Below are 22536 nucleotides of genomic sequence, written 5' to 3'. Positions count from 1 at the left end.
AGCACTTAGAACCGCGTGCGAATAGGATAGTAAAAGTGTCAGAGCTTAGTGAAATAACGTCAAGTTCGACCTAGTTAAATGTGAAGTACCGTGCACAGGAGAATCTACACCGGCAAATGCAGAGCCTTTTCCGGCTGGATTATATTGCTTTTGGTACTGTGGCTGCTGGAGCAGAGAACCGTCTACCCCACTACTGTGTGGGATCAACCCGTGAGGAGCATCACTCGAGCCCGTCTCTAGGAAGAGGCTGGCTGGCTTTATCCATGCTGTCGCGCATACCGGATTATAGCTGCTGCTTTTGTCTGCCGATCGAGGGGAGTATATGTACCGACTCCCGTAGCTGGAGCTTATTGATTCCTCGTTGATCCAGACTTTTGCTCCCGAACATTCCTCTCCCCTGCTGGCTTACAACCGGAGGGAACCCCCTTAGTATCTCCAGCTGACCTACGAGTGTGCCTTATATAATTCTTATGCTACAGGTGGTATTAATTATCCCCATCGTAATATGCTCATGGACTTACGCTCTTGACCTATTCATGCACATTCTTCGCCATACAAGCGCGACCCTAATTCTCAATACTGTAATCTAATATTGCTGCTCTTCTAATAAATATTCCAAACAGGACTTTCTTTGTTAAGCCGTGTTATTGTGTGGGTGTTCATCATATATACCGTGTACTGTATGGCCAGTAATTAAAGTACATAACTCAGTAGTGGTTTAATAATACCATACTCTCAATACAGTCAGGGAATTGTACCCCTCAGTTACAGTCACCAGAATGCCAATCTGCAATGCCCCAATATCCATATCTTTTCTAAATATACTAAGCTAAATATGTACCAAATTTGGTGCTTTTATCACAAATTGAACGATAGGTTAGCTATGCCGCCCCACTAGAAGGGCCTCATTAAATATAGATTTTATAGAACACCAAAGTAAATTTGTGAATGTTGTCATGATGACAGATGCTGTATTATGATTGTGATTTTCCAGTAATAACTAATCTACCATCATTTCCAGCACACAAAAGGAAGAATAGAAAGAATCAACATAGAATATTGTAGCCAACTAAGACCCTAACACCAGATTACTCAGCAAAGGGGGGGGTTTAAGTATCGCCGGGAGCTGTGACGCCTGTCCCCACTTTGCGAAACACCTCCTCGGAGAGGCCACGGCGGTGGCGGTGGTACGTGATGGAGTTGTCTGTTCAAACATCACGCCTGGCGCCTGCTCTGCCGAGGAGCCCCCCCCCTGCCCTCTCCACGCCAGCCTGTCAGCGTGATGCCCTCTGGCACGGCCTCCACAGCGCGGCAGAGGACACGGCGTGGGCGTGCTGCCAGCACACTGCACTCTGCATGTTTGCTCTGTAAGTCACTAACTACAATGTCACCATGTCCAACGGCAGTGGAAAAACCGGCTAATGGGGGGCGCTGATTAGACCCAACATTCCTTTATGGGCAAAACATGATATAGGCTATTTGTAGGCCTGACTTTCACAAGCCATTAATAAATCAACTGGAAGAGGATGTGAGAGATGGGTTTGCAATTAAGTTTTGTTGTTGTTGTTGTTGTTGTTGTTGTTGTTGTTGTTGTTGTTGTTGTTGGGATTGCTCCTGTAAGTAAAACATCATTATCTCCACCACATGGAAGCCTGGGGAGAGATCATGTAATCGGTTGCGTGCATCTGTCTGTCTTTCTGTTTATCCAAGCTCATCTCTAGCTAATCTTCCAATTTGGATGAAACGTTGCACATACTGCAGACACCTTTTGAACACAAGAGGGTGATACTTCACAGGTTCACTGCTCGGAGCCTCTGAGAATCAGCTTTCTGGTCCCTATTTACAACATAGACATGCCATAGTGAACCTACTGCCATTGATATACCTACTGTACAGTATGCATTAAAAACATTTAATTTCCATCATTGTCCATTGAACCCTAGCACGATTTCGTACTCACCAAGGATGATGTTGATTGGTAGAGTCCTTTCTCAGCACAATCCATGCTGTTGCTCATACTAGCTCCGGATAGTTGCAATGCAAAGTCAATGGGGTCACGTTCCTGTCTGTACAATCTGACTGAGGCTCAGTCTGACTGAGGCTGAGGAGTAAATTCATAAAATCAGCAAGCCTCAGGCAGCTTGTACAGACAGGAGCTTGACCCCATTGACTTTGTATTGGTTTGTGGCTAACTATCTGAAGCTAGTATGAGGAGCAGCATGGATTGTGATGAGAAATTACTAGTAAGAAAGTAAGTAATAAGTAGGGCTTGGGTTCCAAAAGTCTGAACTATCCCTTTAACATCAGATATATGCAAATCTCCCCTCCGGAATAATAAAGTTCTATCTTGACACAACAACTAGAAGAATATGGTAGGAGTAAGGTAAAGCCATTACTTTCAAATGCACCCTAGCTTGTAGAAAAATAAAACAGGCATGTGTCTACCTTCTTCAGCCTGGCCTTGGACGGGCTGAGCTCCCTGGTGTAGGTGGAGGTGCTGTCGGGCTCCCAGTCCATCTCTCCACAGGGCATCTCCACCTGTCCCAGAGCCGCCTCTCTCAGCCCAGAGAAGTCCCTGCTGTAGACAGCCAGCCGCAGGGTGCAGGCACGCAGCTCCTCCACAGAGCCCACCTGCAGCACGAAACTCTGGCCGTGAAGCTCCGGGCTGAGGCTGCGCCGGCGCGAGACTACCTGCTGAGGGGCGGGGCAGAGCGGGGGGAGACTAGCCCGGACGAACACCCCGCTGCGTCTCCTACTGGCCCCCGAGAGCCCCAGGATGGTGACAGACAGCGTGCCGCAGGCGGGGGAGAAGACCAAGGAGAAGTGCAGGAGCGGAGCGGACTTGGATGGGATGGACAGAGCGCTGGAGAGGGAACTAGAACTGGAGCCGTACTGTGGCAGGGAGGGCTCCCCCCCCTGGCCCGGATGTCTCGCGGTAACACTGGTCAGGTGGCTGTTCTCGCTGTACAGGAAGCTGTCGCCGCTCACTGTGCTGCGGCGGTCAAGCGCCCGTCGGGTCTTGGAGACCAGCCCGAGTTTAGGGATAGAGGGCAGAGAGGCGCGCCCGTGGTTCAAGGGCTTGGTCGCCGGGGGGCACGGTACGGCTGGTGTGCTGAGACAGAGCATGGAGAAACCGGGCTGGGGAATCTCCCTTGACTCTGCGGCCTTCGGCGAACCAGTGTCGAAGGGCAGGGCGCTGAGGTCGTCCTCGGACAGACAGGAGCTGCTCTTCAGGGAGGGGTACTCCAGCACGTCCCCCTCCAGCTCCTCATACTGCTGCTTGACAGGCAGGGTGCACGGGCACGGGGTCAGAGTGACGGTCACCCGTTCACTGGGGCAGCTGTGGGCAGAGAGCAGCACGGCATCCTTATCCCATGGAGGACGACTCTTCCCTCTGCACCAACACAGGATGCAGCCCAGCACCAGGCAGAAGCAGAACACCGCCAGGCCCACAGCCAGCAGGACCTGCAGATGGACTAGAGGCAGACGTTAAACACAACACAAGATGTGTGGTCAGTAGCTATAAACACCCTCGTCATTTACATAAATGATTGAGAGAGTGACAGAGGGAGAGAGGGAGTGTGTGATAGAGATATGTACTCTAGAGTCTAGATGGAGAAAGAGTGTGTAATAGTGAAAGTGAGAGAGAGAGAGAGAGAGAGAGAGAGAGAGAGAGAGAGAGAGAGAGAGAGAGAGAGAGAGAGAGAGAGAGCGAGAGAGATTGATTGATTGATTGATTGAAAACTTTATTAACAGATTGCAGAATGGGTACAATACAGTACAGCTCAATACACACAATTGTTAAGGGGATGCAGACCAGAGAAAGACTTTCGTCTTGTTTACATCAGGGTCCCCCATTTTCAATTCATCAGGACATATATGACATACATGACATACAGATAGTCAGTACTGCTACATCTATACATTTATGACATACCAGATTTGCAAATACAGTACTGTTTGTGATACAGAAGGAGTCAGGAAAAGGGAGTATATACATTTGACGTAGAAACTGTACATTGGAGGAGGTTGGGTGGGGGGGGTTGGGTACACTGGGATATTGACAACCATACTGGGTAATCTACATTGGAGGTGGTTGGGGGGGGGGGGGGGGGCACACTGTATAAACAAGCAAAACTGTACATTGAGGGGGGGGGGGGGGAGACACTGTACAAACAAACAAAATTGTACATTGGACTATTGACAAAACCATACTAGATAAATGACTGTACATTGGAGGGGGTTGGGTTAGGATATTTACAGGGGCCAGTGTTGAATTGCAGTCTCCCGTAGGTGTCCCTTGAGAGAGGTTTTGAAAGTGGGTAGTGATCCACATTCCTTTACAGCTTTGGGTAGGGCGTTCCACATTGATGTGGCATAATTGCGAAACGTGTTTAGTCCCTTATTTGAGCCGAATCTGGGTTTAACATGATTTGTGGAGCTCCCTCTGGTGTTGTGATCGTGGTATTCACTGACCTTTGGGAAGTATTTTGACATGTACATGGGTACCTTGGTCGTGTAGTGTATCTTGTAGACCAGGCCCATTGCAAGTTGCTGTACTCTGTCGTCTACTCTAAGCCATCCTAGGTTGTCAAAGTGGGCAGGGGTGAGGTGGGCATCAGTAAGCCCGATTCATTATGATAGATGAAATGCCATTAGTCTGAAAACAATTATCTTGTGTCTGGGCTCTTCATCCTTTAGTTTAGATTAGTCAGGAAACTTCTGATGGTTCTAATCGTAATTCTTTCTTTGTATGAATGGTGATGAGCACGGCTGCTGCCTTGATGTGACACAGAGGAGCAGCACGCTCAGTTTGTTGGCATCAAATAGATGTAGGGAGAACGGGGATGGCTGTCACACGTTCTACTCTAGTGTGAATTGCTCATCATCAAAACATCTTTCAATAGTCATTCCTACATTAAATTGAAGTTTAAGATGTTGGCTTGAAATATGGGCTGGGCTGGGGTGCATTGGGCTCTGCTCGGTCTGTCCTCGGCTCATCCATAACCTCCTCCAAGTTGGTGAAGAAACGGCCCACGTTGTGGGGGTGGACGGTATAAACAGTATGAATTTGCGCTACGGTATAGATTTTGACTATACCTTGTGACCGGTAGAGCAACTCTAAAGTAGCAATGATGTAACCACAGTGTTGAGGGAGGGGGCTGCTAGGAGTGGAGCTAATGTTAGCTTGCTGAGGCAGGGCTCTACAGTGCGACTATTTCACTTGCATTTGCCCCTAAAAATAGATATGTGCGAACTGGACAAATTATTTAGGAGCACAGAGGCTTTGCGTAGTGGGCGTGTCAATGCGCAAATGTCATTTCATAATAGACACGGAACAGAGCGGACATTCAATTCTAGAAGCAAACTGAGCTCAGCCCTGCGTTGCACACAATTGTGTGTGAATGAATGAATGAATGAATGAATGAATGAATGAATGAATGAATGAAAATGTTATTTAACAGATTGCAGAATGGGTACAATACAGTACGGCTCAATACACACAATTGTTAAGGGGATGCAGACCAGAGAAAGACGTTTGTCTTGTTTACATCAGGGTCCCCCATTTTCAATTCATAGTGACATTTATGACATACACAACATATATGACATCATGACATTTATGGCATAGGGACATACATGACATACAGGTATATAGTACTGTTACATTTGTGACATATATGATACGCAAATATAAAATATATAGTACTGTTACCCATAGATCCTGACAGAGAGTATATACATATGATGGGGATGAGACTTAGGAGGGGGTGGGTGGGTGGGACTCGTGGGAGAGAAATATACACACAGTGGGGAGAGAATATATACAGTACATACGGTGGGGAGGAGACTGTACATTAGGAGGGGGTGGGTGGGTGGGAGAGAAATATACATACGGTGGGTAGAGAATATATACATACGGTGGGGAGGGGGGGGGTGGGGGGGTTTGGACATTTACGGTGGCCAGTTTCGAATTGCAGCCTCCCGTAGGTGCTCTTTAAGAGCGGTTTTGAATGTGGGTAGGGATTCACATTCCTTTACAGCTTTGGGTAGGGCGTTCCACATTGTTGTCGCATAATTGCGAAACGTGTTTAGTCCCTTGTTTGAGCCGAATCTGGGTTTAACATGATTTGTTGAGCTTCCTCTGGTGTTGTGGTCGTGGTATTCACTGACCTTTGGGAAGTATTTTGACATGTACATGGGTACCTTAGTAGTGTATCTTGTAGACCAGGCCCATTGCAAATTGATGTACTCTGTCATCTACTCTAAGCCATCCTAGGTAGTCAAAGTGGGCAGGGGTGAGGTGGGTTCTAGGAGTAAGGTCAAGTAGTAGTCTGACCAGTTTGTTTTGTGATGTTTGTAATCTTGTTTTTAGCGCCTTTGAGGTGCTTTGGTACCATGAGGTGCAAGCATAGTCGTAGTACCCTTGAATGAGTGCTCCTCATTCAACGTTCAATGATTTAAAGTGGCCAAACGTTACAATATAAATACTAACTGGATAGTTGATGATAAACATTTAATTTCATTATCTGAAATATTATAAAATCATTAAGTCTGCTATAAGCCATTATCCCTTTGTGTGTGATTAATATTGTCTCACAGTAGTGTGTATATGTGTGTGTGTTTGGATAAAGTGGATAGAAAACACAGTACTGTGCAAAAGTCTTAGGCACCCAAGAGTTTTTATATAAATTGTCTTACAGTAGATTATTTAATTTTTAATAAAAATAAAGATTATTAGTGTGTCAGTAGACTACTCTTAGTACATTTTTAGAAACTTTTCATTTAATAATTTATTTAAGCATCTTCATGGTTTAATGCAAACAGGGACTATTATAATCATCATATTGGCGTGACTGTATGCATCAAAGGGTTAAATCAAGCAAGTGAGGTGTGTGTCAAGAGTTACTCCAAAGTATTTACTACTAGTGCCTGTTGTCTTTAACTGTAGTGTCTGTCTGCCGTCTTCATAACCACACTGTGTCTGTACTTCTTTATAAAAAAAAATGTATCTCTCCCGTCCTCCCCAATTTTTTAACTGACCAGCCACTACTGACACACACATTGGGGGATGTTTTAAAAATACAATATAATATATTCGTGCTGCCGCCACTGCTATAGACCCCTCACTATAGACCTCTCACTATAGACCCCTCACTATAGACTCCTCACTATAGACCTCTCACTATAGACCTTGCCAATTATTTTTACCATATTTTTTATTTTACCTCCATATAGAGAGTGTGATCTGCAATCTGCTTGGGTTGGGGTGCAATTCCTAACAGTATGATGTCATACATAGTCGACTATGAAAAGAAATAATATAAAAAAAATATATATATATAATTTTTTATTTATTTTTTATCATTCCATTTGGGCTGTGGGGAGTGCTTAATGTCTGAAGAAGTCGACGGAAGGCTTCTTGTTCTCTGCGAAAGCATGCAATTGGTCCACTGCTGGATACATCTTGATATTTGTCTATAGTCTAGTCACTCTAGTGTGTTCATTAGATGGGTGAAACCCTCTTTATATATTATAATTTAGCTCCCATTTGAATAATATAGATATTATGTCTAAAAACATGACATTATTTAGAAGTCTTAAAATATATTTTTTTAATTTAAATTTAAATGAAAATAAATGTAAAATAATAATAACGTTATTTATAGGGATGCAGTGCAGATACCAACATCAATACTGTGCTAAAGTTTGACCAAAGTAGAATTCCCATACGTCACAGTCAAATCTATTTTGATAACGTGGGGTTTATTATTTGTATGACATTGTAACAGCAACCTCTTATCTATTGGTTTCATTCGGTTGTCTCCGGGTAAAATGTCCAAGGTTTATAATTAAAAATATATATATATATTTAAATAAAAAAACACCTAAGGAAATGTATATTATTGCACAGAAGATTATAGCTTGAGACATTTAAATCAAAGTACCGTACTATATTAATAACGATGGCAACTTTCTCAATTAATCCACGCTATCAAAACTTAATTTGACAATGATACAGTGTATGCAGGTCAGGAAGCTACTAAAAGAAATACTCACGTCATTAATCTGGTATATTCTGCACAAGGTCACCTCCTCAACAATGTAAAACCACGGGCGGCTAGGTGGTGCAGTGGGCAAGGCGCTCACCACCAATGCAGGAGACGCTGGGTTTGAGCCCAGCTCTCCGCATTGCTATCAGCTTGGCTGGTCGTTCATACTAATACAATTGGCAGTATTAGGGGGGCGTCTATATTAATCCCAGCCGAAGAGTGCAAGAGCGCTTCCGCATTCTTCGCCATACGCCAGTACGGTAATGCGCATTTCCTTTTCCTTCACCCAGGTGCTCGCCGCGCATGCGCATGAGGTCGCCGCTTGGTTCGACACGAGACCCCCATTCAACACTAATCACAGATGCCAGAACGCGCCATATTAAACGCTGGTCAATCACATTAATACTATATGCTATTGCTATTACTATATATTGCTATTGCTATATGCTATTAATACTAATACGGTATATATATACACGCGATGGACGCAGCAGGCGATCACTGCTACTGTTATTCAGCCACGCCAGCCGCCGCGCCGCAGCCGTGCAAGAGGTACATGATTGATTGATTGATTGTGTAGTGACTGTACATAATTCACACGTATAACTGTTGTTGGGAATAGTAGTTCCCCCGGACGATATTGTGTGTAGCACTTCCTGCCTCGAGCATTCATTCTACCTATCGATTCGACTACGTTGACATTGTTGTTATGCTGCTGTTGAATAAAGGAATTAGGTTCAACTTCGATACATCATTCTACCTATCGATTCGACTACGTTGACATTGTTGTTATGCTGCTGTTGAATAAAGGAATTAGGTTCAACTTCGATACACCGCCTCCGACTCCTTTATCCCAACTACTGAGCTAACATGAAGCTAACTACTGAGCTAACATGAAGCTAACTACTGAGCTAACATGGAGCTAACTACTGAGCTAACTGCTGAGCTAACATGGAGCTAACATGAAGCTAACTACTGAGCTAACATGAAGCTAACTACTGAGCTAACATGGAGCTAACTACTGAGCTAACTGCTGAGCTAACATGGAGCTAACATGAAGCTAACTACTGAGCTAACATGAGCTAACTACTGAGCTAACATGAGCTAACTGCTGAGCTAACTGAGCTAACATGGAGCTAACATGCAGCTAACTGAGCTAACTAAGAGGTACGCGATTGATTGATTCAAGTTTCAAGTTTCTTTAATAGTTGTCATACAGAAGTACAGAATACTTTTATACAAAATGCTTCTTACTGTTGCGCTCCAGAGACTGTGCAAGACAAGATAAGTATGAAATAAAATAACATAGTATAGCATGTAAATTAGAAGTAAAAAAAATGAGGTCACAGTGTTCAGTATAGACATATGTACAATGTTCGATGCAGAATAGACGTAACTGAGTTACCATATAATATACAATACTGTGCAGTGTACTAATATACAATACTATATAGTGCAAGGCAGAAATGGGATGAGGTGCAATTTAGGTACAATTTACAGTAGGTGTACGAGTTGTAGTGCAAATCCTTTATCAATAAATATAAAGTGTGTTTGTGTGATCTAAAGTGTGGAGAGTGGGTGCTGCAGTGTGTTGTTTGTTTAAGTGAGTGTGTACGTGTGGGTGTGTGTGCTGTGTGCATTTGATGGTTGTTGCATAGTGTTTATTGTTCGTTTAGCAGCCTGATGGCCTGGGGATAGAAGCTTCTTCTGAGTCTTTCTGTGCTCGCCTTAAGACTACGGTATCGCTTGCCTGACCGCAGCAGTTCAAAGAGGCAGTTGTTCGGGTGGCTCGAGTCCTTAATAATTCTCTTAGCCTTCCCCTTGCACCGCTTGTTGTAAATGTTCTGGAGGGTGGGAAGCCCCCCTCCAATTGTGCGTTTGGCTGAACGTGTCACTCTTTGTAGTCTGCTACTGTCTTGTGCAGTGCTATTCCCAAACCAGGAGGTGATGTTGCTTGACATGTATTCCATAATATGTAAAGTACATGTGGTCCTCGTTTGGATAATATGTAAAGTACAGTTGACAGCTGCGTTGTGTTAACGTTGCAATGTACAGGGAAAACGTTATGGCGTTGCGAGTGAATCGCGTCGCGATAATATACATGTATTCCATTTCGGCGTCTGAGCGGGGGAAAAGAAAATGCGCATTTGGAGGGCGTTACCGGGACCAATCAGGGCAAAATGCGGAAGCGCTCTTGCACTCTTCAGCTGGGATTAATATAGACGCATTAGGGGGTGGGAAGCTGATGGGTGGGGATCGGACGTTGTGGACAGCGACTCCTACAGGTCGGTTGGTGCGCCTGCGCAACAGAATCAGGAAGCGACAGGGGCGGCGTGCCCTCCAAACGCAGACCCCCGACGCTGAGAGATCGCGCTGTGCAGGTGAAAAGATGCGACTGCTGCTTCCTCAAGTACCAGAGGGGACACGTGATGTAAGGCTTAGTCCACATTGCAGCCGGCTTGTGGGAGGCATGGCCTAACAGCGTTTGAGACAGGGGAGGGTAGAATTGGACGATACGAAATTGGGATGGGAGAAAAATAGAAAATGGGAGAAAAGGTAGATAAAAAAAACAATGTAAAACCACGGGTAGAGGGGTTCAGTGAACGTGGCGTTGGATGTGTGAAGGTGAGTCATTGTGTCATCAGCGGAGACCTGGTAGAATGACAGGATGCCAGCGGGCCAGTCCAGATACACTCCGAGTCTGCGGGAGCGGCCGAGGGGACCCGGGACGCGTCAACATTTTAGGCAACCAACTTGTGTTCAGCGTTTCTCTGATTGGCCACAACGCCCATGTGACCGCAGCAGCGCGAGAGAGCGGCAGTGCGGAAATAGGCTGCATTCTATTGCCTGCCATGCTCTGCGACAAACTCTAACCTTAACCAACTCCGAAACAATGCCTAAACTTAACCCTTCTAACCTTAACCAACTCCGAAACAATGCCTAAACTTAACCCTTCTAACCTTAACCAACTCCGAAACAATGCCTAAACTTAACCCTAACCTTAACCAACTCCGAAAGAATGCCTAAACTTAACCGGCGAAAGAATGCACGTTAAAAAAAAATTGAAGTGATTCGAACTTGTCACCAGCTAACCGTTGATGTTAAAAGAGGGGGGATTACGGCTGCATAATGCCGCGGCAGAGCTCTGCGTCGCCGCGGGGGCGTGGCTAGGCGCAAGCTGGTTGCCTAAAATGATTAAGCACCCGGCGTAAACACGGTGTCGTCTCCACAGTTGTGTTTGAAAGTAAAGCGAGAACCATCCCCGACAGGATGAATCTCACAGCAGTGGATTGGTCAAAACTAGGGATGCTCGATATTGGCTTTTTTACCGATACCGATATACCGATATTGTCCAACTCTTAATTTCCGATACCGATATCAACCGATACCGATATATGCAGGGTTTCCCCCCCCAAAAAATGGAATCATTTCAGGTAATTAACATTACATATATCTTGTTGTGGAATTAACACAACATTATGCATACTTTTGACAATAAATAAAATCAGAATTTGTTCTTTCTTGCTTGCCTGGGTAAATAAAGGTTATAGAAATGTAAAAAATTTTAATTTAAAAATTTTGAAATTTTGAAAACCGATACCGATATTTTACGATATCACATTTGAATGCCGATATCGGCCGATAATATCGGTAGGCTGATAATATCAGACATCCCTAGTCAAAACACGATCCAAGATATGCATTACCTACCAGCAGACACTTGAGAAAAGGTTTAGCATTTTTCTATTGCAGTTTTGCACAATAAATGTTCTTAAAATACCTCTGTACTATGTGAAATATGTCCTAGTAATACAATAGTACAGTAATAGCTCCCATACCAGTGTTTTACCCCTTCAGAAGCATTTATATAGACCTTTTAAGATAAATGAATATACTGTGATATATACCGTTACCGTCTATACTTCAAATTATACCGTGATATATACATTTTAGACCATACCGTCCAGCCCTACGTTGTGCTCATTAAAAGCACTGTCATGTGCTTGTCACATGACAACCAAACCCAAAGACAATGTGACGACCAACCCCAACTGGAATGACTTGCTAGTATCAAGGCTAACAACCATCTAAAGACGAGTTAGTTAGCCAACAACAATCTAAACTATAGCTTTCCCTTCACACTTTTTATTAAGGGTAACAATTGTTTCATTATGTAAAAGCCTAGAAGAAAAATACAGAGGAGCTGAATATTTACAATTTCACATGAAAAACACAAAAAGTCAAACGCGAGGCGCGGGAAGAGGAGCGCGCCTGTCGCTTCTCCAGCATAGAAATGAATGACAGAAAGGAGCTGACAACTCATAAAACTGTCCGCTATGGACACAAGCCCTTACTCCAAAGAAGACTATGTATGTAGGTGAGCTCTGATCCTAATTCTGGAAATTCCCATACCAAAATATGGGAGACAGCGCCTTTTGGTAGTGAAATATAATGAATGTGACAACCAACCCGTGTGACAACAACCAACCCCGTTCTCCCCTACTGTTGAGAAAGGAGTGCATGATGTGCAGCTGTGCGAGGCTCTCATTGATTACACATTTACCCATGCAAGCAGGCAACTTCTCGACCCCAACACCCCCCAGCCCACTCAGTGTAAATTGGTGTCTCTGTAACAGTATGACTCATACCGCAGGACACATATCTTTGAACCACGCATGAATCACCACCCCCACAGGTCTCTTAAAGAAAGGTTGATCTGGGTGGACATGCAACGGTACCTTTGCTTGAGTGTAATGTTTGTAAGGGACCAGCAAGAATGTGATCATTATCAAAACAGATGGCTGCCTATGGGTGCAATTACAGAACTAGCAAATATCAATTTCACCCTATTTTGAAAGCCAATAAGGTAATAGGCAACTTGTTAAACAGCTTCCATTAGGAGATGAAAGTAGGCTATGGTTCTTAAAAGCTGCACCTATTAGAAATGAAAGGGCTGATCAGAGCAGTACTCGAAATGTGAAAAGCAATGACTCAGACTATAGTGTTTGGGTACTGTGGATATGTTCTGTGGCTATTTTCTGTGGGTGTGTTTGTGTCAATGAATGACGCTGATCAACCTATGTATGGCAGTAATAACAGTGTATTACTACATTTATTTTGTTTTCCCTTCTTTGAGATTAATACTTTTAATTTTTATTGTAGAAGTTATAATGAAGGAATAATATAAAATGGAAAGAATAATGTTTTTTGTCTGCAACCTGTTGGTTCACATTCAGACTACAATACTCCATTATATTACGATCACAATGCATAACGATCTACTTTACTAGGTTAAGTAATCTTGGGTACACTTTCAAATGCTTGAAGTACCAAAACAACTGAGTTATAGTTTCTTACCTCCAAGAGTATATTGCGACATTATTTTCCTATGCGCTTTGATATCCTTCTTGAATCAATGCGAACGCAGTTTATAAGAGAAATAAAACGAGGTCTTCCCCCACTCTCTGGGTTTCCTCCTTGGCGTCGCAGTGGTGTCACAGACCTGCAGCCCTTTAGCCAATCACAACTTTCGCTTTTACTGCAACTGCACTAATTGTGCGTGGGAGGTAAAACCCATTCAGCCATCTATCTAGCTGCCCCGTCGGTTATGGTTGTATATTGATCCTCTGCTCTGATGTATGGGCTTGGTTATTGGTTAAGAAGTTATAATCAATGAGGTACGTATGGCCTACTCTAAACATGATGCAGCCATCCATTTGATGAATTCGCCGAAACATAATTTCCCTCAATATGTCAAGCAAACATCCTCATCATTTCCCCCTTCACTGAAATGCGCCTGTGCCTGATTCTGTAAATCTGTATAGGCTGCCCCATAGAACCTGTTCCTTGAGACTGTCATATTCCATTATGCCCCCCCCCCCCCCCCCTCGTTTACAGTAAATATATGGCTGCACGCAATCATGCAAGCACGTGCGCATAATGCACGCATACGCAATATTTTATGGCTATCGGATACCGGGACACACAGCCTAAGGTGATTTTATTTTCTTACGTAGCACACATGCAGTCCCGATCTTCCAAAACGCCCCCCCCCCCCCCCGCCTCTCTACACAAACGGCGTGTTTATAATCTGAGTTGATGAGTCATCATATGGAGGGCTGCAGTGTATGATCCTACCTATACCTACGTACGTGTAGCAGGGTGTAGCCATATGAATTACTGGGAATGTAGCCTATAGATAGACTAACCAACTGAGTTTGTGTGTGTGTGTGTGTGTGTGTGTGTGTGTGTGTGTGTGTGTGTGAGTGTGAGTGTGTGTGTGTGTGTGTGTGTGCGTGCGTGCAGTGTCGTGCATACATAATTCAATTACATCACCATGTCCCAACCTTGTATAGATTTGCACTTTTTTGTATTTCATTAGAAGATATCTGCTAATTAAAAGCTCACTGGTGCACTTTGACCTTCCTCCGATAGATCCTCTTGATCCCGAATAAAGTGTATTCGCCTGATGGAATATTTCTCCATGCTACTCCACAGTAAGGTAGGCTGTAATATTTCTCCATGCTAGACTCCACAGTAAGGTATAGGCCTACTGAATGAATGAAATTGCAGACAAGATAAAGACTTTCGTCTTGTTTACATCAGGGCGGATTTAGGATTGTAGGAGATCCGGGGCTTAGCCCAGATAGGTCCCCTTTATTTTATAATTTTTTTTTTTTTTTTTTTTTTTTTTGGCAGGCAATGGGTGGTTTGGAGGGGGTCCAGCACGACCCCCTCCACGGCATTTTTTTTTGAATTTAATGAACCTGTACGTGCAATTTCCTGCAATATAGAGCCTTCAATCTTGACCAATAAAGCTGCTCTTTTCACTATAAAACTCAGTTAAAGGGGAACTATCTTATAAATGGCCTTTTTGAGTGTTTAGCATTGTTTCCTAGCTATGTGAACTTATATTAATATGATCTATGTCTCAAAATTCTCATATTGGCGCATTCTTCCAATTCTCCTCTCACAATATTCACCCTCACTGAACTGAGTCATTTGAAAATGTGCACGATATGTGATGTCATAAAGACACCGCTGCATGTTAATGTTCAGGCGACGACGCCGCTGCGCAGTGGTTTAGGAGCCCAGGCTCAAAACGGCTCGAGATCTTGAGGTAGAAAAATGCTGTTTGAGGACTTGATTAGAAATACAAAACAATGAATAAAAAAATATATATATATTACAGAGGTGTTCCATAGACTCACAGGAATTGTGTAAAAGTGCCCAAATAGTGAAAGAAATAGTAAAATAGTTCCCCTTTAACCATAACGAGATTTATATATTGGGGGGGGGGGGATATATCATATTTTTCATATAATCAAAAAGTGGTGGAGCAAGATCATACCTTTGCTCCCCCAAGTTCAATAGTGGGAGAGCAGAGATGCTCCGAATGCTCTTATGGCCAGGCGTCTATGATTCACTGATACAAAGTAAAATAGTGCAGTGCAATAAAATAGTTAGTAAAATAGAATAAAATAATGCAATAGTGCATTGCAATAAAATAGTTATCATCGTATTTTTTCGGGAGGCCGGTAAGGAGTGCATTACAGTAGTCGAGTTGGCTTGAGATAAAGGCATGGATCTGGTTTTCAGCGTCCTTTTGATTTATAAATGGCCGTACTTTAGCTATGTTTCTAAGGTGGAAGAATTAAGTTTTTGTCAACTTGTTGATTGTGATTTAAAGCTTAGGTCTGAGTCTACCATAACACCAAGACTTAACTCACTCAAATACAGTTAGCAGCTGGATAGACCACAGATGGAAATTAGCCTCTGCTAAATCTGGTGCAAACATATTTTCATGTAACAATGATGAATTGTAAAAAAAAAAAAAAAAAAAAAAAAAAAATTATAAATAGATTCGGGGCTTTTCAGAATACATTCGGGGCTTGAGCCCAAGTAGCCACCCCCTAGCCCCGCCATCAGGGTCCCCCATTTTCAATTCATAATGACATTTATGACATACAACATACAGATATACAGATATCAGCAGTACTGTTACATTTATTGGAACGTGATTGTTCCAAGAGGCACGTGCTATAAATACCATCATTATAGCGGGAACATTGCATCACTCCAGATCAAAACACTATTTGCCCGGAAGGATATGTTGATGTATTTTCTTTCCTAAGTGTTCGAGTGGGAGGGGCTATGCACCTATCTGCTCATGCAAATCCAGATGAACTGGCTTTTCATTGAAGGGTACCCACTTTAGCATGTGAGTGAATGTGTTTATTATGAATGTGTCTACCACAGACAGTACTGGACGAATAATAGCATACAGTGTAGATATGCCCTTAACCAAATACTCTGTAATATAGAGAATGTGCCCTAATTAACCAAATACATGTAATATAGAGAATGTGCCCTTAACCATATACTCTGTAGTCTGTACTAGATGCCCTCAACCAAATATTCTGTACTATAGATAAGATGCCCTCAACCAAATACTCTGTACTATAGATAAGATGCCCTCAACCAAATACTCTGTACTATAGATAATATGCCCTCAACCAAATACTCTGTACTATAGATAATATGCCCTTAACCAAATACTCTGTACTATAGATAATATGCCCTCAACCAAATACTCTGTACTATAGATAAGATGCCCTCAACCAAATACTCTGCACTATAGATAAGATGCCCTCAACCAAATACTCTGTACTATAGATAAGATGCCCTCAACCAAATACTCTGTACTATAGAGAATATGCCCTCAACCAAATACTCTGTACTATAGATAATATGCCCTCAACCAAATACTCTGTACTATAGATAATATGCCCTCAACCAAATACTCTGTACTATAGATAATATGCCCTTAACCAAATACTCTGTACTATAGATAATATGCCCTCAACCAAATACTCTGTACTATAGAGAATATGCCCTCAACCATATACTCTGTACTATAGATAATATGCCCTCAACCAAATACTCTGTACTATAGATAAGATGCCCTCAACCAAATACTCTGTACTATAGAGAATATGCCCTCAACCAAATACTCTGTACTATAGATAATATGCCCTCAACCAAATACTCTGTACTATAGATAATATGCCCTCAACCAAATACTCTGTACTGTTACTCATCTTGACAATCTATACTTTGTACTATAGAGAACATGCCCTAAGTTTGGAAGAAAAGCTGATATCACTACAGTATGTTAAGTTGTTTAGTATAATAATGGATTGTTATATACAGGCTTATTTAATAATGATAACGCATCACATTTCTGCCCGCTGTTCACACCTGAAGCAGCCTATTGTAGCACCTCCCATACACGTTTCTAAAATAAACTACTAAAAGTAACTACCTGTAAGTATCTTGGTGCATATAGCTGCAGGGAAACCGGGGCCAAATGCTTTTAATTTGATGTGAAACAATCAGGAACAATCAGGCAGATTTAGGACATTAATTTATACTGTACACTAGTCTGTGAGAATTAAATACTGTGCCACACAATAAGAACACGTTCAAAAAAAATCAAATATACTCATCATTAATGTGCAGAACACATGAAATGTAAGCAGATATTGACATTTACGTGAAAACATGATTCATACTGTGTGTATGTGTGTATATTAAAGGAATGCAGCAATACTGTATGTAGACAAAGACTAAAGACAATATACCTACTACCAGTGTTGTAGTGCCACACACACACACACACACACACACACACACACACACACACACACACACACACACACACACACACACACACACACACACACACACACACACACACACACACACACACACACACATGAACTCACTCCCCAGTGATTCATATATAGGCTATACAAGGTTGGTAGGATCATACTGCATGTCAGGTGTATGGGCCACTCAACAGTGAGTGAGACATCAGAGAGAGAGAGAGAGAGAGAGAGAGAGAGAGAGAGAGAGAGAGAGAGAGAGAGAGAGAGAGAGAGAGAGAGAGAGAGAGAGAGAGACTTGCTCAGTATACCTTCCAGATTTTTGGTGAACAGGACCTGTATGAGCAGCCATAAGAAGAGCAGCAGCATGACCCCCTCGATCATGCCCTTGCAGCAGAAGAAGATGACCGACTGCCATACTGGTTGGTTAGGGTCCTCCTCCTCCTCCTGCAGGTGATGAGGCATAGTGACGCCGCGTGGGAACCAACCAAACGGACTCCAAGTCAGTGATAATCTATGGAGATGGAGAGTTGTTGCTGCTGCTGCTGCTGCTACTGTCGCCTCTGTCCGTAGCCCCCTGCCTCCTCATGCCACTTCCCCCGGACCTCCATGTCTGTCAGGCGACAACTAACCCCTCCAGTCATCTCTCACGCCTGTGTGATTGACAGGTCTGTTGGCCAGTAAAGGAGATACAGTAAAGGTCCCCTGGGTGTGTTATAAGATGCTCTTTTGAAACTGAAAAGTGGCCCTTGAGAAGAAAAGAAAATGCAAAGTATTACCTGAGTGATGATCAAAGACTTTCAGACGATCAAGAATTTCAGAGATGCTGGATAAAGAAAACATCCAAATCCAATGGTCCTTTCAGCATATTGTTGAGAGACGTGTGGCAGAAACACGACAGGGTCTCCAGAGCTTAATGAGCCGTGCACATGCTGACTTGCTTTTGACTCCACTGAGATGGCATTCCCGGCGAGAAGTTGGCAGGTGTCCCGGGCCATTATTATTGCAGTGGATAACACTGATCTCTTCTCGCACTAAATCTCTACTCTATGTCATTCCTCCCAAGACTCTCGTCCCCCCTAGTCCTCTGTCTGTGGTTCCAGTGAGGGAGGGGCGTGGAATGTGTCAGCCGACCACCTGCGCGAAGTGAGGTTACACCAGCATGTCCTGCAAATGTTTTTATTTATTTATTTATTTTTACTGTAGGTTGTAGGGGAGAACGGGGGACGTTGTCACACTTTTTACTCTAGTGTGAATTGCTCATCATCAAAACATCTTTCAATAGTAATTCCTACATTAAATTGAAGCTTAAGATGTTGGCTTGAAATGTGTATCCCTCTCATTTTCCAACGTATTGTAACAAAGAGTTATCAGCTTATCACCTATCAAAGACACTCTGACACATTGTGACAACCAACCCCATCATGGGGATGGTTGTCACACACTATGGGTTGGTTGTCGCCATGTGTTTTAATGGGAAAAAAATCTTAAAAAGAAGACAAGAAGGCAGAACTAAATTTGAAAGTTTAATTGCATTGACAAGTTGACAAATACATAACTTAATGCACCTTAACATGAACATAAACAGGAACAAATCTTTAGGCCATCCTATATAAAAAATAAGAACACGCATTCACTTGTTACAGTGATGGCAAATGTAGAGTCTGGGCACTCCATGTGACAACCAACCCCAAAGAAAATGTGACGACCAACCCCAACTGGAATGTCTTGATAGCATCAAGGCTAACAGCCATCTAACAACTAGTTAGCTAGCTAACAACAATCTAAACTATAGCTATCCCTTCACACTTTTTAAGGGTAATAATTGTTTCATTATAAACCAATTGTGTAAAAGCCTAGAAGAAAAATACTGAGGAGCGGAATATTTACAAATGGACATGAAAAACACAAAAAGTCCTCTCACCTCAAGTTCAGCTGTTACACTCCAAAGATGACAATGTAGGTGAACTCTGACCCCAATTCTCGACATTTAAATACCAAAATATGGGAGACAGGACCCTCTGGTGGTGAAATATAATGAATGTGACAACGTCCACCGTTCTCCCCTACTGTAGCTGACTCCCCCCCTCATAACTGCAGTCTCATCCTGGAGCCCAGCCACATACACACGCACGCACACACACACATGCATGCATGCATGCACGCACGCACGCACGCACACACACACATGCATATGCACACACACACATATGGGTGGACAATCTTGTTTCTTCATCAGCACAATTCCCTCCTCCCCTCGCTGTGCCTCAACCTGCAAGCTGTCACTTTCATCAGCATGTTTCTGTACAATCTGCAGGTATACTCACTCATTCACTCACTCAATCACTCACTCACACACACTCGCTCGCTCGACAACTCACTCACACAATCACACTCACTCTCATTCGCTTACTCACTCACTCGCTCAACTGAAAAAGGGCCTGCATTATATTCAGGGGTGTAAAGTACTTAAGTATTATTGTAACAAAGTACAATTACTCAAGTACTGTGTGACAGACTTTGGGGTGTTACGAGCTGTCACCAGATTGGAATTAACAAAATACACACGGCACAAGGTAGAAGCACGTTTAACAGCAGTTTTATTACTGTTTAGGGGAAAAGGAGAGGTTAGGGAAATCGTCAGCCAGTCCATTATACAAGAGAATCTAATGAATGAATGAAACCCACAACACACAGTCAGGGAAAAAGGAAGGGGAGAACAAACAGGAAAATACAGCAAGACAACCACTAGTACCACAATGTCCACAGACACCAGCCAACCAGCCAGAGGTTGGCACTGGGAACCACCCAGCAACCATACACAAAGTACAAGTTCCCCACAAAGTGGCAATAAGGCCAACACAGTATATAATTGCCCACACACAGTGGTAAATGGCATAACAGGGCCAACACAATAATATTACAGTGCACACAAAGTGGTAAATGGCATAAAGAGTACACAATACAGCATCCACACAATAGTGGCAAAAATAGGCAACCTCCACACTCCACTCTGGTCAGTGGCAATGACACAGTAAGGCGCCCGGATGTGTGTCACATGCCAGGCTTTATCCACCGTCTCTTTAGTCTTGAGGCTAATTGCCGTCAGCTGCCACTCATCAGGCAATCAGCACTCTCTAGAGGAGAGACGGGCGGCACCTGGGAAGGATAAACAAAAAGAGATCAATACAAAGGTGACACACACCAAATACAAATAACAAATATTACCTATACTAACCTGATGTTCACATGGTGTCACAAATACAGTAATAATGATAATGACCAACCCTGACCTACGTCACACAGCGCATTGGTCACACAGACAATAATCTTCTCCTCTTCTCTTCTCTTACTCACGTCCTCTCTTTCCGTATGGTTTCGCCTCAGCTACTCCAATGCTTCTGTATCTCTGTCTCCATTTTGTATGCTACTTGCTTGAGCGGTGATTGCGCTCACCTGGCTCGGGCGCGTCTGGCACAGGTGCGCTTCATCTGTGCTGATGCGCTCTGCACTGGCGGGAGTCTCTCCGGAACTCCTAATATGGGCATATGCCCCAGTACCTTGGCCGACACATAGCTGCCGTCTATTACCACGCCAGCCGGTCTGCCACAACTGTTTTGGGGGATTTGTACTTTACTCGAGTATTATTAGGTTTGTATACCTGTACTTTTACTCAATTACATTTCAGAGAAAAAAACGTACTTTTTACTCCTTACATTTAAAATGCAGAGCTACAAAGTACAAAGTACAAATCTCGCAGGTCCAACCATTTTAATTAGTATATTTGTTTCTTTGGCCGAACTAACAATAATCCTGCGGCCTCACTTTATTTAAAAACAGCCAATCAAATCCCCATCAATGGAAAATTAACCCGCCCATACCCATGCTGATTAGTCCTTGTGCAGGACTAGAAAGCGTGGATCTTTGATTAAACACCTGCTATCAAAAGAATAGACAGTCAGAAAAAAAGTTTTTACTTTGACTTTTTAGTACTTAAGTACATTTAAAAGTAGAAACCTTTTTTAGGAGCGGCCGGGTAGCACAGCGGACTAAGCGTCTGTCTACCACCGCAGAGACACTGGTATCGAATCCGGCTGTCAGCGGTGCCTCGTCATACTGACACAATTGGCAGTGTCAGTGGGTGGGAAGCCGGTGGGTCGTATCCTGGTCGTTGTAAACAGCGACTCCTACAGGAGGGCGGCTGCGGTCAGGGCGCCTGCACAGCGAGGGAGTGAATTGGGGAAGGTAGTGTGAGCCTCCCATGAGTTACACTTCCCCAGTGAGAGTCCTCGCTGTCAGGTGAAAAGAGGCTGCTGGCTGTCTCCACATGTATCGGAGGACGCATGTGATAGACTTCAGGGCTCCCTAGACCTGCAAGTGGGGGGGCAAATGCGCGCAACGACCAGGAAGGGGAGGGGGGAATTGGCATAACGACTAAATTGGGATGGGAGAAAAATACAGAAAAAATGGAGGAGAAAAAGTAGATAAAAAAAAAAGTTGAAACTTTTTTACTTTTACTCAAGTGTGTTTTTAGCCAGATACTCTGACTTTTACTTGAGTACGATTTTGAGACGGTACCCATACTTTCACTTAAGTATAATTTCTGGGTACTTTTTACACCCCTGATTATATTCTCCATGCATTCTGAGGAACCTTACAGTTTTTCTCAATTGGATGTATTTCCTGAAACTCTAACCTCATTCCCAAGATGTACATTCAGGGCCATTGGGATCCGTCTAATCCCACTCTATACGGCCAGCATATCAAAACAAACTTTCATTGTGCGTGAGGCTGTTTGTAGAGCTAAATCTATA

At 43.3% G+C, this 22536-nt stretch overlaps 1 protein-coding gene across 1 annotated transcript in view; it reads right to left on the bottom strand.

Annotated features, from left to right (window-relative positions):
- Positions 1–18267, bottom strand: part of LOC311246957 (uncharacterized protein) — a 45233-nt gene extending 26966 nt beyond the window's left edge. The window contains exons 1-2 of the mRNA XM_084337221.1: positions 18034–18267; positions 2446–3476 (exon numbers count right to left, since the gene is read on the bottom strand). Coding sequence (XP_084193347.1) covers positions 2446–3476; positions 18034–18187 — 1185 coding nt within the window. The 5' untranslated portion in view covers positions 18188–18267. The remainder of the gene's footprint in view (positions 1–2445; positions 3477–18033) is intronic.
- Positions 18268–22536: the final 4269 nt, after the last annotated feature.

Source organism: Notolepis coatsorum (assembly GCF_963971535.1).
Source record: "Notolepis coatsorum genome assembly, chromosome: 20".
Lineage (NCBI taxonomy): Eukaryota > Metazoa > Chordata > Actinopteri > Aulopiformes > Paralepididae > Notolepis > Notolepis coatsorum.
The sequence above is the reverse complement of the archived record's forward strand: the minus strand, read 5'-3'. Positions and strand labels throughout refer to the sequence as shown.